Source organism: Protopterus annectens, chromosome 8.part0, assembly GCF_019279795.1.
Source record: "Protopterus annectens isolate FY-2018-M chromosome 8.part0, PAN1.0, whole genome shotgun sequence".
NCBI lineage: Eukaryota > Metazoa > Chordata > Ceratodontiformes > Protopteridae > Protopterus > Protopterus annectens.
In genome coordinates, this window is record NC_056741.1 from 231605122 (window position 1) to 231618943 (window position 13822).

The 13822-nt window shown below is 41.6% G+C and overlaps 1 protein-coding gene across 2 annotated transcripts in view; it reads right to left on the minus strand.

Annotated features, from left to right (window-relative positions):
- LOC122808720 (transient receptor potential cation channel subfamily V member 6-like) overlaps positions 1 to 13822 on the minus strand; it is a 664913-nt gene that overhangs the window by 536378 nt on the left and 114713 nt on the right. For both annotated transcript variants that reach the window (XM_044079713.1, XM_044079712.1), the window contains one exon: positions 6697 to 6837. In XM_044079713.1, coding sequence (XP_043935648.1) covers positions 6697 to 6837 — 141 coding nt within the window. The remainder of the gene's footprint in view (positions 1 to 6696; positions 6838 to 13822) is intronic.

Consider the following 13822-nt stretch of genomic DNA (forward strand, 5'->3'; position numbering starts at 1 on the left):
AAAACAAGCATGTAATAAGCAATATTGTACAATAAAATAATATAATACATTCCCTAATTAACATTATTGCAGTTCTTGGAAAGCTTTGTATGTTAAAAAAATAGGATGGTAGTGATTATGAAACTAAAAAGAGAAGTTATGCCTTACCATAACATTCCATCTGTGTTGTTCATCTTCTTTCATTCATCACTGATGGGTTTGGTTCCGAGGCCTCAGAAACGAGTCGGCCTCATTACCAAGCTCTCTCCAGCTAAAAAAACTCTCACGCTAAGTCTCTACCCAGAATGCCCTTCTCCCTGTTACCTCAGATCGAATTTGCTAGAGAAAGCGAAGTAAAGCCAAGGCCACTTCTGCGCAAAAACCCTAGGACTCCACTTAGACCCAAAGCATCCCCCAGGAGCCTTTGAAGGGGGAAGGAGGGAGAGAAGTGATGAATGAAAGAAGATGAACAACACAGATGGAACGTTATGGTAAGACAAAACTTCTTTATCTGATGTTGTTAATCTTTCCATTCATCACTGATGGGACAGAATCCCAAGCTACCTGAGTTCCATGGGCGGCTCTTATGGAAGAACATTCCTGAGTACCATTGAGCCAAAGGCAGCTCTCCCTCTGGAGACCAAGTCCAATTTGTAATGCTTGATAAAGGTATGAGGCTTAGCACAAGTAGCTGCTGCTCAGATATCATCCATGGAAGCCCTGGAATGGAAAGCTTACAGATGTTGTCATAGATCTAGTAGAGTGAGCTTTAACTTTTGGCATAGGTTCGTTACTGAGAGAATAGATGAAATGTATGCAGTCCCTTAGCCGTTTTGATAATGTAACCTTGAAAACAACCTCTCCCATTCTGGGCCCAGAAAAAAAGATGAAAAGCTGTTCAGATTTATGAATAGGTTTGGTCCTGTCTAGGTAAAATCTCAATTGTCTATGTACATCTAAGGAGTGAAGGCAGTACTCTCCTCTATTGGCAAAATTCGGAAAGAACACAGGTAAATCAATGGTTTGGTTTATGGAGAATTCAGAAACAACTTTGTTAAGGAAGGATGGATCTTTCTGAAGTGATATTCTGTCTTTATGAAAGAACAGATAGAGCCTCTTGATCCACAGAGCCTGTAGCTCCGAGACCCTTCTGGCAGATGCGATGGCTACTAAAAACAGGGATGTCCAAGACAAAAACTTTAGGTCGCACTTCGCAACAGATTCAAAAGGTTTTTGAGTCAAAGACTGAAGGACTAAAGTGAGGTTCCATGGTTCCACAGGCTGTCTGACAGGAGGCCTGATATGAGAGGTTCCCTTGAGGAAGGCCTTGCAAAGGTGTAAAGAGATAAGAGGAGTACCATCTATACCATTGTGGAAATTAGAAATTGCCACTAGGTGTACTCATACAGTAGAGGCAGAGGCTCCGTTATCAAAAAACTTAGCCAGGTATTGAAGTACCGCAGTTACTGGAGCTGAATAAGGATTTAGCCTGTTATCCTTAGACCAGATGGAGGACCTTTTCCATTTATCCTGATGTACTTTTCTAGTGGATGGTTTATGAGAGGCCAGAATGATGTCTTGAACCAGTGAGGAGAGATTTGTTTGCCTGGCAACTAATGGAAATGGAGAAACCAAGCAGTCAGCTTGAGCCTGGACAGCTTTGGGTGACTCAACCCTTGGGGATGAGTAATTAGATCTGGTAGAGGGTCCAGAATCTATGGCAGGTATATTAGGTGAGGCCAAAGAAAGGGGAACCAAACTTGCTGAGGCCAGAATGGAGCTATGAGGATCACCTTGCATCTCAACCGAACAGCTTTCTTGAGAAATTATGGAATCAGGGGGATGGGAGGATAAGGGTAAAGAAGTCCCATGGGTCAATCGTGGATTAGAGTGTCCCTCGGTGTCTCCCCCTCAGGGAGAATTAGGGTGAAATAGCTGCTGCACTTGTTGTTTGATGGGGAGATGAAGAGGTCGCAGTAAGGCTGGCCCCAGTGGCTGAAGATTTCTGTCGCCACCTCAGGGTTGAGAGACCACTCGTGAGGCACGAGGATGCATCTGCTCAGTTTGTCCGCAATCACGTTGGAGTTCCCCAGGATATGTGTTGCTATCAGAAAGTGGTTGGAAGATATTTCCCACTGCCAAATTCTCATGGCTTCTCGACATAAGGGGTAGGATTTGGTTCCTCCTTGTTTGTTGATATACCAGACCACTGACACATTGTCTGATTGAATCACAACTGTCCCGTAAGGGAGAGCTGAATGAAAGGTCTGCAATGCTAACAGCACAGCTCTCAGTTCCAGAACATTGATATGCAGGTGGGACTCTGAGGTGGACCATGTGCTTTGGACTGTCTTCCCCTGGAAATGCCCCCCCACCCAATCAGGGAAGCATCCGTGGTCACGATGGCTCTGGGCTGAGGGGATTGGAATGGGCGACTCCGAGGTTCTGCATCTGGCCTCATCCACCAAAGGAGGTTCTGTTTGCAGGAGTTGGTTATTCAAAGCTGGTAATAGAGGGGGTGATAGTCTGGGAACCATTGACAAAGGAGGAGCCATTGCAGGATCCGCATATGTAGCTTTGCTAGAGACACTACTCGGATCAACGCTGTCATAGAACCTAGAGCCTGAAGAACTTCTCTTGCTGAGACTTTTGTTTGAGAGAGTATCACTCAGAGCTGAAGCCTCAGACAGTGGATTCTGTGAATTGGGAGTGATACTAGACAGAACCAAGTATTGAATACTGCTCCAATGAACTCTATTCGTTGTGTAGGAGTAAGGTTTGACTTCTCCCAATGTATCATTATTCACAACAATTTTACCAGAGACAGAGTATAATGCAGTGCTGTTACCAGAAGATGCTTGGTGTGGGCGGTGAGGAGCCAGTCATCCAGCTATGGAAACACCTGGTATCCTTTTAGTCTCATGTGAACTGTGACCACTGCCATGCACTTCATGAACACGCTGGGGGCTGTAGAGAGACTGAATGGAAGGGCACAAAATTGATAATGACTGGCCCCTAGCCAGAAGAGAAGCAGACTCCTGGAGCATTTGTCCATTTTGATGAGGTAATACGCATCCCGGAGATCTATCAAGCACATCCAATTGCCTTCCCTTAAAAAAAGGAGAATGGACTGAACTGTGACCATCCGGAATTTGGTTTAGGTGACAGACTTCTTTAAGCTGCTGAGATCCAAAATGGGTCTCTAGTACCCTGTCTTTTTTTGGCACCAAAAAGAATCTTGAGTAGAATCCAGATCTATGTTGGTCTGGTGGGACTGGTTGGATGACTCTTTTTTGAGACAGCTTTATTATCTCCGAAGCTGTTTCTTCCCTTTGACTGGGTGGAATGTAGGGAAGTTTTTTTGGAAGATTTGGCTGACAAGAAAGGGGAATGGTGTAACCTCTGGTGATGATACTATGCACCCAACAATTGGTGGTAATGGATTGCCAGGCAGCTTGGTGCAGAGAGAAACAACCCCTGACTGCTTCTAGAGGTAAGCAATCGGGCTGCTCCTCAGGAGCACTGATAAGGCTGTCCAGAGAAGGAGTCCCTGGAGCCTTGGTTATGAGGAACCCCTCTGCCTCTGTAGGGGTGTCTTCCAGAATTGTTACCCCCCCCCTGCCCCTGGGGGTATCATCACCACATGCAGCATGGAAAGGACTGTGATATTTTTTGTGCCACATTTTCCCACTCCTCTGATACATGGAGAGGGTACATTGAGGATTGGAAAACCATAGGCCTATGGCAGACAGGCTCTTTCTGCCTTGCTCACACCTGGCTACTGTGTCCTTTACTTTGGAGCCAAAAAGGGATGAAGCTTCAATGGGAGCATTCAGAAAGGAAGGTTTGAAGGGATCCACGAGATCACAAATGTGCATCCAGGCATGATGCCTCATGACAATGCCTGAACCCGCTCCTCTAGCCACCCCTTTGGTCACATGTGAAAGCAACCTCATGGACGAGTTGGATATCGATTCCAGGGTTGCAAGCTGTGAGGCCACTTTTTCCCTGACCTCGTCATACAACTGTCCTGTGAGTGTCCCACAGAGTTTGGAGATCAAGTCCCTCTGGAGCCTCGCAAAATGTGCTAAATAGTTCAGGGACCATATGCCAAAGGTCCCTGATGCAAAAACATGCTTCCCAAGTCTGTCCACCACCTGGGAGTCCCTGTTGGGTGGATGGACAGTGGGACTTTCCTCAGCCAAGTCCTTTTTCATGGTCACCACCACCACCATGGCATCAACTGGTAACCCTTTGGACCAATGAGGGTTCCACTCGGGAGGAGAAAATAATTTTGTCTGGTCTCCGAGGGATCACCTCAATGGAATCAGGGTTCTTCCAAGCGTGCTGTATGATGAGCTGGATGAGTTCATTGGCAGGTGGGGTCACCCAAGAGGTTTTTCTGCCTGGTGTCCTGGGGAGGTGGTCTGTGACAGCTGTAGCTCAGGGGGTGAAAAATGGGGTTCTGACATCAAAGGAGTGCTGCCAAAAGTAGGAGCTCTCTCCATCATGTGGAAGGTAGGCCCACCCAAAGAGGGATGGGAGCCCAGAACTGAGAAAGACAACCTCGGGACTGGGGTCACACCCTGCTCCAAAGAACCCACCCCCACAGATGGAGCCTCAAGCAGGATCAGTGTGGACATGGCTATAGGTGCAGAGGATGGAACCGAGGAGAAAGATGGCTCAGTGCCATGGGTCAAAATGCCAATTCCCCAATCCCCAGCTTGAAGAAGGACCGGTTCTGGAAGAACCAAAGACCAAAGGGGTAAACTTGGAGTTGAAGTGATATGCACTGTAGGTGCTGAAGAGGTGGGTTCCAAGAAGGATGTCGGAGCAAAGGGCTTTGGAACCGGAATGGTCGAAGGAGGAGTGTAAGATGGAGTCCGTGGATAAGTCAAACCAAATCCTGCAGGTGGATGGGTCTTAGAAAGTGTGGGTATCCCCCTGGCTAACAACAGCTGGTCCACAAGATGCACCACATCGTGTTCAGACAGGCTCCTGGTGGATCTAGTGGATACTCCGGATGGAGAGTCAGGACGTTCAGTGAAAGGGCTATACACTTGGCCCAGAAATGGATCTATGGAAGAGGAGTATCGGGACTGTGGTGCAATGTCTACCAGCACCGAAGTCTCAAGTTTCGAGACCGGTAGTAGAGGAGTCAATTCCAGTGAAGATGGTATGCGGTGCCAAAGTGGCACTCAAAGCCAAAATGGCCGGTTCCAAAATAGTAACTAATGAAGTCATCGAAGGTGTGCCCTGAGCCAAAGTGGCCACAGGTGCTGAAGTCAAAATAGGCATAGTAAGGTTTACAATCAGTGCTGGAGGCAGGACCGGTGCCGAAACTGGTGCCTGCATCAAAGGTTTTGAGATGCTCGGAGCCGTGGAACACAGAGCCGTAGAGGTATATTTATGCTCCAAAGGCAACTTTGGGACCTTAGATTTTACAGGCTTGCCCTGATCACCCGATGGTGAGGAGGGAACCAAGTGGGACCTCTTTTTGTCTTTATTAGGAGGGGTTGAGATTTCCATCGCAGAAATGGCCTCTGAAAAGGGGGACTTGAGTAACCCCTTCAGAATCAGTTTATTTTTGCGCTCATTAAGAGTGCATTGACTGAAACTCTGACAAATGTCACACGGAGGCTGCACCGAAAGGTGAGGCACTCCCAATATACACAGTCATCGTGAGAATCACTATTAGGTAACTCGCCATTACATGAAGCACAATGCTTAAAACCAGAAGTACCCTTCTTATCAGACATGTTTAGAAAGAGACACTACAGGCCAACAGTATTTTCCAGTTAGTCAAACAATGTTCAAAGAAGTCACAATTATCAATATAGATGTGTAGAGAAGATAGAAAAACACTGTACTAAAAACCAAAGCCAATAGGTGAAACAGAAAACACAATACCAGCAATGGTATTGAAGGAATACCACAAGGGTAAGGGAGGAAAGGCCGTACCAAAAATGGTACTTAAAAGTTTACCAACAGTAATAGGGTAGAGTAGAGAAGAAAAAATAAGATTAGACAGAAGAAATCACTCTAGAAATACTAATCGCTCAATAAAATATGAAGATTTAGAAAAACGTTCACACAAATATCAAATAAAGTTCCACTTAGCTAAGAGTTTGGCTGAAACGTGGCTTTACGGCTACGCAGCAAATGAGATCTGAGGTAAAAGGGAGAAGGGCATTCTGGGTAGAGACTTAGCTGGAGAGTTTTTTTGGCTGGCGCAAGCTTGGTAAAGAGGCCGACTCGGTTTCGGGGGCTCAGAACCGAACCCAGCAGTGATGCATGGAAAGAAGATTAACAACATCAGATAGATCCTTACTTAATGACCACATGGTGTCATGTAACAATGCATCAAATACACTCTACTTGACTCAAAAAGCTGACACTGATATTTGAATCTAAAGATTATGATGCATGTCTTAATGACATTGATGTCCACAATCAGATTGTCTGATCTGAGTAATGCATGTGATTACTAAACCACAAAGTTGCCAGTGAGTCTGCAGTGATGCAAACCAGCTACATAAAAGTCACAACTGGAAATTCTAAGAAAAACAATGACTATATTGCCTGTTAAACTGTATAGGTAGTGTAGATAAATAGAAATTGTTTATTGACAATTATTGTTATATTGACAATTATATGGTACGTAGATTGAAGCAGAAATTTAAATCCAAACATTCACATCTTAATAAGTTAACATACCATAGTAGATAAGGTTGCCTGGGAACTTTCTGAAGAAGGATCCAGTTGCTTGTGGTGTAACAACATCAGCTCCCATTTGGATAAACAGCTTTACAAGTTTCACATTCTTATTTACTACTGCAATATGCAGGGCTGTCTGTCCTGTAAGTGTAACACAGACCCGTTTATCTATAACAATAATTTGCAAAGTTAAAGCTGACACATTAAACTAATAAAATGTTCTAAATATAGGATATGAAATGAAGATTCCTCAAATTAATCCTTGTAAGTCTATGGAAAACAGGCCAATAAAATAATTTTAAATCAAAGCATGCACTTTAAGCAATCATGTGAATGTATGGCTAATAACAGAGCAATAGATATTATTTAAATAAATAATTGTTTTGCCAGAGCATATACATTCTTCCCATCACAGAAATTCTGCCTCTCAGTCCTTCAGAGGAAAATCTTATTACTATTTGTTTCCTTTTTTTATTTTGTTATATTGCAGATATCATATTAAACCTTCAATATGGAAATGTAATTTTAAAGCTTCCTCATCAGCCATGAAAAGCAAAAAGGCAAATAGGTCATGTGTATAACAGTGATGTTATGGCATACACACACAGGAGATGGTAGACATTGGAACGATGTATGCTGCACAACCCTTGATAATCCATCGAATGTGAGGTCAGACGGAAGGAAGAAATGTGAGTTAGAAAACTGGATGGGAATGCACAAATTTACCTCTGGCATGACTGGCCTGTTGCTCCTTGAAAAAAGAAAGTAAGGTCTAAGGGTGGGTACTGAAAAGGCATTAATGTTCACATGAGCCAGATGCCTTGTATTTTCTATGATTATATCATTCTGTGAGAGACTGGAGGAGAGAATAAAGGAGTATAGTAAGAAAAAAAAGTAATATTTATGGGGGATCTCAATCTGCCAGCAGTAAGGTGAATTGCAAGTACCTGGGTAGAAGCAAAGAACTGAATAATGTGTGGGACCATGAAGAGTTCAGCAAACACAGGCATGTACCAGGAAGGGTAGAATTCTGCATTTGGTCCTAAATAAGCAGAAGGGTCACTGATGTCCATGCAAAGCCACAGTTACTGACCAGTGTTCATCTTACTTCATGATTTAGAGAGGGAAAATGATAAAAATACAACAATGATGATGGTGGCATGGGATTTTAGGAGACTTCCCAATAGTGTTTTAATGAGAACAGGATAAGGATGAGAACTGTGACCAATCTCTATCAATAATCAAGCTCAGGGAATAGGTCACGTGCAATATGCATGACTATGGACAAAGGTGTGTTGTAGAGGGAAAAAGACCAATATGACTACATAAAGATGTGGGAGTAGCGATTAAGATAAAAGATATGTCTTGCAAGAAAAGTAAGGAGGTGGGTGAGGCAAATCAAAAGGAGTATAGCAAAAAGGCACCAAGCATGTTGAAGAGAACAAAGATTTAAGGTGGAAGGAAGTTGGCAAAAGAAGTTATAAAGGGGAACAATAACCTTTTTAGTTACATAGTACAAAGGAGGAAATGATGAACAGACCTGGTTTGTCTAAGCAGTGCTGTGAGGGAGATCAGGAAAAACTGAAAAAAGCTGAAGTACTGAATGAATAGTTCACTTCAGTCATCAGAAACAAAAGTCTGGGAAGAGAGCCATGTAGGGCAGAGTGGGAAAACGTCCGCACAGACCCCAGTGCAGAAATGGAATTAAAAGGGAACTGGCTACCTTAGGGAAGACAAGACCCATGGGCTACCTCTGCAAATCTTCAGAAATCTGCCCAGTGTACTTAAAGACTCAGTAATGGATACTTTAACAGATCAATACCTAGTGGATAAGTGCCTAAAGACTGGAGAACATTAAATGTGATAGTGTTGTATACTGGGGGAGCAGGAAAAATATAGGAATCTAGAAACCTTAGCAGTGGAAGGCACTGCCATGGACATAATTCTAACACAAAGGCAACATAACAGTCCTAGAAAACAACAATCCAAAGGGCAACACCCATTACATATTCATGACCAGAAAGAGATCATCAGTCAAACATGATCCAGTTTTGTGCCAGCTACATTAGCATGTTGGGATTAAACCCTGACTATGAGCCAGATGACCCAAGTTTGATTAGCAATTTGGGTACCCAATGGAGATGGTATGGGAAAGAAGAGATTGACAAAGCTTTGTTAGTTCACCTCTACTCAGACAGAGAGTGCAAAAGCACATGACAGGGGCACATTTTCACATGGCTGAATCAGTGTAAGACAGAAACATACTCTCACTGATACACATTGCATGCTAATCCCTAGAGATGTCACTGAGCATGTGCAGTAGGATTAGAGCTGCATACAAGCAAAACCCTAACCACTCTTGATGGTTGTCTAAATGGTGGCCATTCCCGGCCAGTTCTGAACCTGGTATATTGACAATGAATAGGCCAACTGAATGACAGTCAGTCTGATGGTCAGCAGGAACAGGGACATCAATCTATAAATAAAAATTATCCAGTTTTGTGATTGTGTTACAGGTAAACTAGACAGGGAAATGTGTGTCTGTACTTCAGCAAGGCCTTTGACTCAATCCAAGACAGGTGGCTGAAAAGAAAGCTGATGTGGGAGGGGGCTGGAGGTAGGACCAAGACTGAGGAAATGTCTTGCTGCATGACTGAGTGGTATGACAGAAAAAAAATTATGGTGAGGTGGACAATGCCTGGAATAAGGAAGGCACCTAGTGGATTACGAAAAGGGTCAGTCCTAAGTTCAGCACTACTCAAGAGTTTTTGTCTCATGCATTTCTGACAAATTAGAGACAAATTATCATCCACTTGTTGATGACACAAAGAGTAGAGGGTGGGGGAAGCATCTTAGAAAAGATTTTAGAAGAACTGACCATGTGGGCAGAAAGGTGTCAACTGAGGCTCAGGGCAAACAAAAGCAAAGCCCTGCACTTAGATCACACCTACCCTGGTGTGAAATATCAAGCAGAGGAAGTGAAACTTATGGCAACAGGACAAAACAGAAAAAGGATTTATGGTGGTGGTCACACCTTGACTCAGCCAGCAAGACTAGAGTGAGAGAAATATGGAAACAACAATACAGTGATAGGAAGTATCCCCAGTAGAATAGCTCCAGAAGCAAGGACATGATGCATTTATTTCAAAGGGCTGTGTTCAGATCATGTCTGGAATGCTGTATGCAGATATGAGGTCCGTACAAGAAAAAGATCATCCAGTTGCTAGCTGGATCCACAAGAAGTCCAAAAGAAAGGTGCACAGAGAGGAAAGATGTAAACAATATAACAAGAGACGACAGGAGCTAGCGCTGTTCTCGCTAGATGCAAAAAAATATGGGGGAAATGATACTGGTGCATAAGATCAGTTCAGGGACTAACTACTCCCTGGATAGGTACTTCTGCATACTAATTGAAAGAACTATTAACCAGTAATGATGAAACATGGGACAGGTGCAGAAAGTGAGAAAGTGAGAAAGTGAAAGAAGTGTTGGAAGAAAGAATATTAAATGAAGTAAAAATGTAGACTAGACAGGCTTATTATGACTTTTCATCAGGTAGTCTAACTTATTTCTTCAGTATTGCATGCAAGGTCAAATGTTTTTCCTCATGTTTAGGAAAGGAGACCCCAAGTATGTATCAGGGGTATGGTAATCACATTGTTCAGTCTTCCTAGAAAAATCTGATACCAGAGTCTTAAAAGTAACAGTAAAGCCGACAGATTCAGTTCAGATTCAGGATGAACAATGTAGGGGTGCCCATATTCTGTAAAGATGCCATAGTACACTCAGATACCCCTGTTTACCATCCTATGGGAGTGTGCACACTGACTCTCCTACACTATCTGGTCTTCTTGCGGCAAGACAGCCATACACAGTCACTCTCACATGTGGAGTATGGAATATAATACTTTCCCTGCCAGCACTGAAACATTGATTGCTCTACACTTTGGCAGTTGCTTTAATTAACTAATTGCCCCTCCTACACTATCTGGCCTCCCTGCGACAAGACAGCCCTGCATAGTCATTCTTGCATGTGGAGTATAATACTTCCACTGGCAGCAGTGAAACATTTATTGTTCTACACTTCAGCAGTTGCTTTAATTAATTAATCATCGCCCGTACACTATCTGGTCTCCTTGTGGCAAGACAGTTCTGGAAAGTTACTGTCACATTTGGAGTATAATACTTTCCCTGGCAACACTGAAACATTGGTTGCGCTATGCTTCGCCATTTGATTTAATTAACTAATTGTGTGGGTGTCTATTTTTTACATAGCATTAATTCTGTTAGGCATATGGCATACTGCATTTAATTTCCTCCTCTGGAGTGGTAGTTCTAATACTGAATTTAGTTATTTTAACTTAAGTGAGCATAGTTATAGCATGCACATTCCCCTAAGAGTGGTAACCTCTTGCCTCTGTTTAGTTTGGCCATCCTTAAGGAATTTATTTAGTTAAAAAAAACTAGATAGATAGATAGGAAAAAACATGCAATACAATACAAGAGTTTAAGTCTGCCTCTTTTATCTTTGGAGAGCATTCTACCCTATGGTCACCAACTTACTATTTTTTTTACACTACTCTAAGCAACTCCATTTTAGCCTTTCAGCTATTTCTATACCTGCTACTTCAGTGATTGTTTTATGTGACTTACCCAGTGTTACACTGACACTTGGTTACTCGGCCTCCCATTTATTTGTTTTTTCTCTATTTACATACCTTCATACAGTTGCAATTCATCTCCCATAATGCTTTGTACCCTTTAAAAGTTATTCTAGCTGGTGTAAAATGCGAATGACTGCAACCAGTCCAGGTTCAGTAGATGCTCAAAAAAGTGTTCAATGAAATGCTGCTGGAATACAACTTGTAACTTGATGCAAAAAAGTACAAATGCACTGCCAAAATAAAATCCACGAACAACTTTATTCCACGAAAAAATCACCACAAGCGCTTTCGCCCGGTATTACCGGGCTTTCTCAAGTGTAAACTTTTCAACTAACATTAGGACTTTTAAACTAGTTGCTGAGTTATTTCATTGGCTAACAAATTAAGCAATTAGTTGAATTATGCTTGGCAAATCAACAACATATTCGTGTATATGCTACTACGGAGAAACAGTTGCTTTACAAACAAAAACAAGACAATGCTTGCTGTGTCATGATTAGCGACATGCTCATTTACTGCATGTGTTTAAAATCACAAGCCTTTCTTGCATTTTTGTGGAATTGTATGCTTAAAATATAAATTAAAAAATTAAAAAATTAAACTGCTATTTAATAATTTTTTAAAAGACAATGCTATCCTACAAATACCATTACTGACTTAATGAGCTTGCCTTAAAATGTAAGCAAAAAACACTCTGCATGTATAAGCCATTAAATAAAACACTGTTTTTCAGGAATGACAAACTGGAAAGAAACATATCTCTATAAATAAGCCATCAGGTGCACAAAACCTAGTCAGTTAATAATAAATCCAATTCTAAATGTAGAAATGAGATATCCTAATGTTGAAGTGAAGTAGTGCTCTTAATTTATAACCTGTAACTTTTCATCTTGAGAATGCTAGTCAGGCTTAAACTTTCATTCAAACCAGGATGTTTTGTTGCATTCAGTTTTAATTGCCAAATAAGTTCCTTGGTACATAGTGCAGTCTCCCAATCGCCCCCTCTAGGATCTTGTTTTACCTTATCAAGTACAAAGAAGCGAATAGACATGTTGGGACAAGCTAATGAATGTTTGTAGAAGGCATTGGTGTCTTTCTTACATTTGACCTCATACATGTGTTCGTATATTCTACGTTTCAATTCTCTCTCCGTTTTGCCAACGTAGAAACATGAGCAACTCTGACAGAGGCCAATGTATACGACTCCTGAAGAATAACACGTGTAGTAATTCTTTGCTATGATGTTAACTTTACTAGAGGGGATGTATAAGCTGTCAGTTTCCAGAATAAAGGGGCATTGATTACATCTACCACAACAAAAAGTCCCCTTCTTTTTGACTGTTCGAAACTGCCCTGTTGTCACTCCACTTCCCATATTATGTTCAAACATGCCTTTTAGATTCATATCTCTTTTTCTTATAAAAGAGATGTCCTTAGAGAAGATGTTGCTGCATTCTTCATTCAATGCCACCAAGGGCCAAAAGTGCTTGAGTGTGTTCTCAATAACCAAAGAATCTTGTGAATATGTATAAACAAAGTTGTTGTGTGTTTGAAAATCAGTTACTTCTTGAACTCTTGATGGAACCACTCCGACACCTAACAATGGTGAATAACATTCTTCCCTTTTACTTAGAACTTCATTGAGTGTGTTCTGAAATAGTGTAGCTGGATAACCTCTATCTAAAAAAGCATGTCTAAGAAATTCAGCTTCTTCTAAGAATAATTCCTGTGTACTACAAATTCTAGAGGCTCGAACCAATTGTCCTTTAATAATACCTTTCTTAACATAGGGGGGGTGTCCACTATCAAAATGTAAATATGAGTTGGAGTAGGTGTCTTTCCTGAAAATTTTTGAAAGAAAACCTTTTTTATCAGGACTTTTTGTTAAGTGAATGTCCAAATAATGCAAACATGTATCATTGATTTCATAAGTGAATCTAAGAAACTCTGTAGTATGAGTTAGGTAATCCATAAACTGAAAGAATTCTTCTTTTGAACCCGCCCACAAAATGCAGATATCATCCAGGTACCTTCTGTAAAATTTAATGTGTTGTTTCCAGTTGTTGCGATGAATGAATTCTAATTCCCATTTATGTAATACAATATTCGCGTATGCTGTAGCACATGGAGCTCCCATGGCGACCCCGCTCTTTTGTCGAAAGTATTCCCCATTGAAATATATGAAATTGTTATGTAGGACTATGTTCATGAATTCAGAAATTAAGTTAACTAAACTGTTGCTGAAACCTGTTTCTTTACAAATAGTCTCAGTAAACCATTCTAAATGGGAATTAGAATTCATTCATCGCAACAACTGGAAACAACACATTAAATTTTACAGAAGGTACCTGGATGATATCTGCATTTTGTGGGCGGGTTCCAAAGAAGAATTCTTTCAGTTTATGGATTACCTAACTCATACTACAGAGTTTCTTAGATTCACTTATGAAATCAATGATACA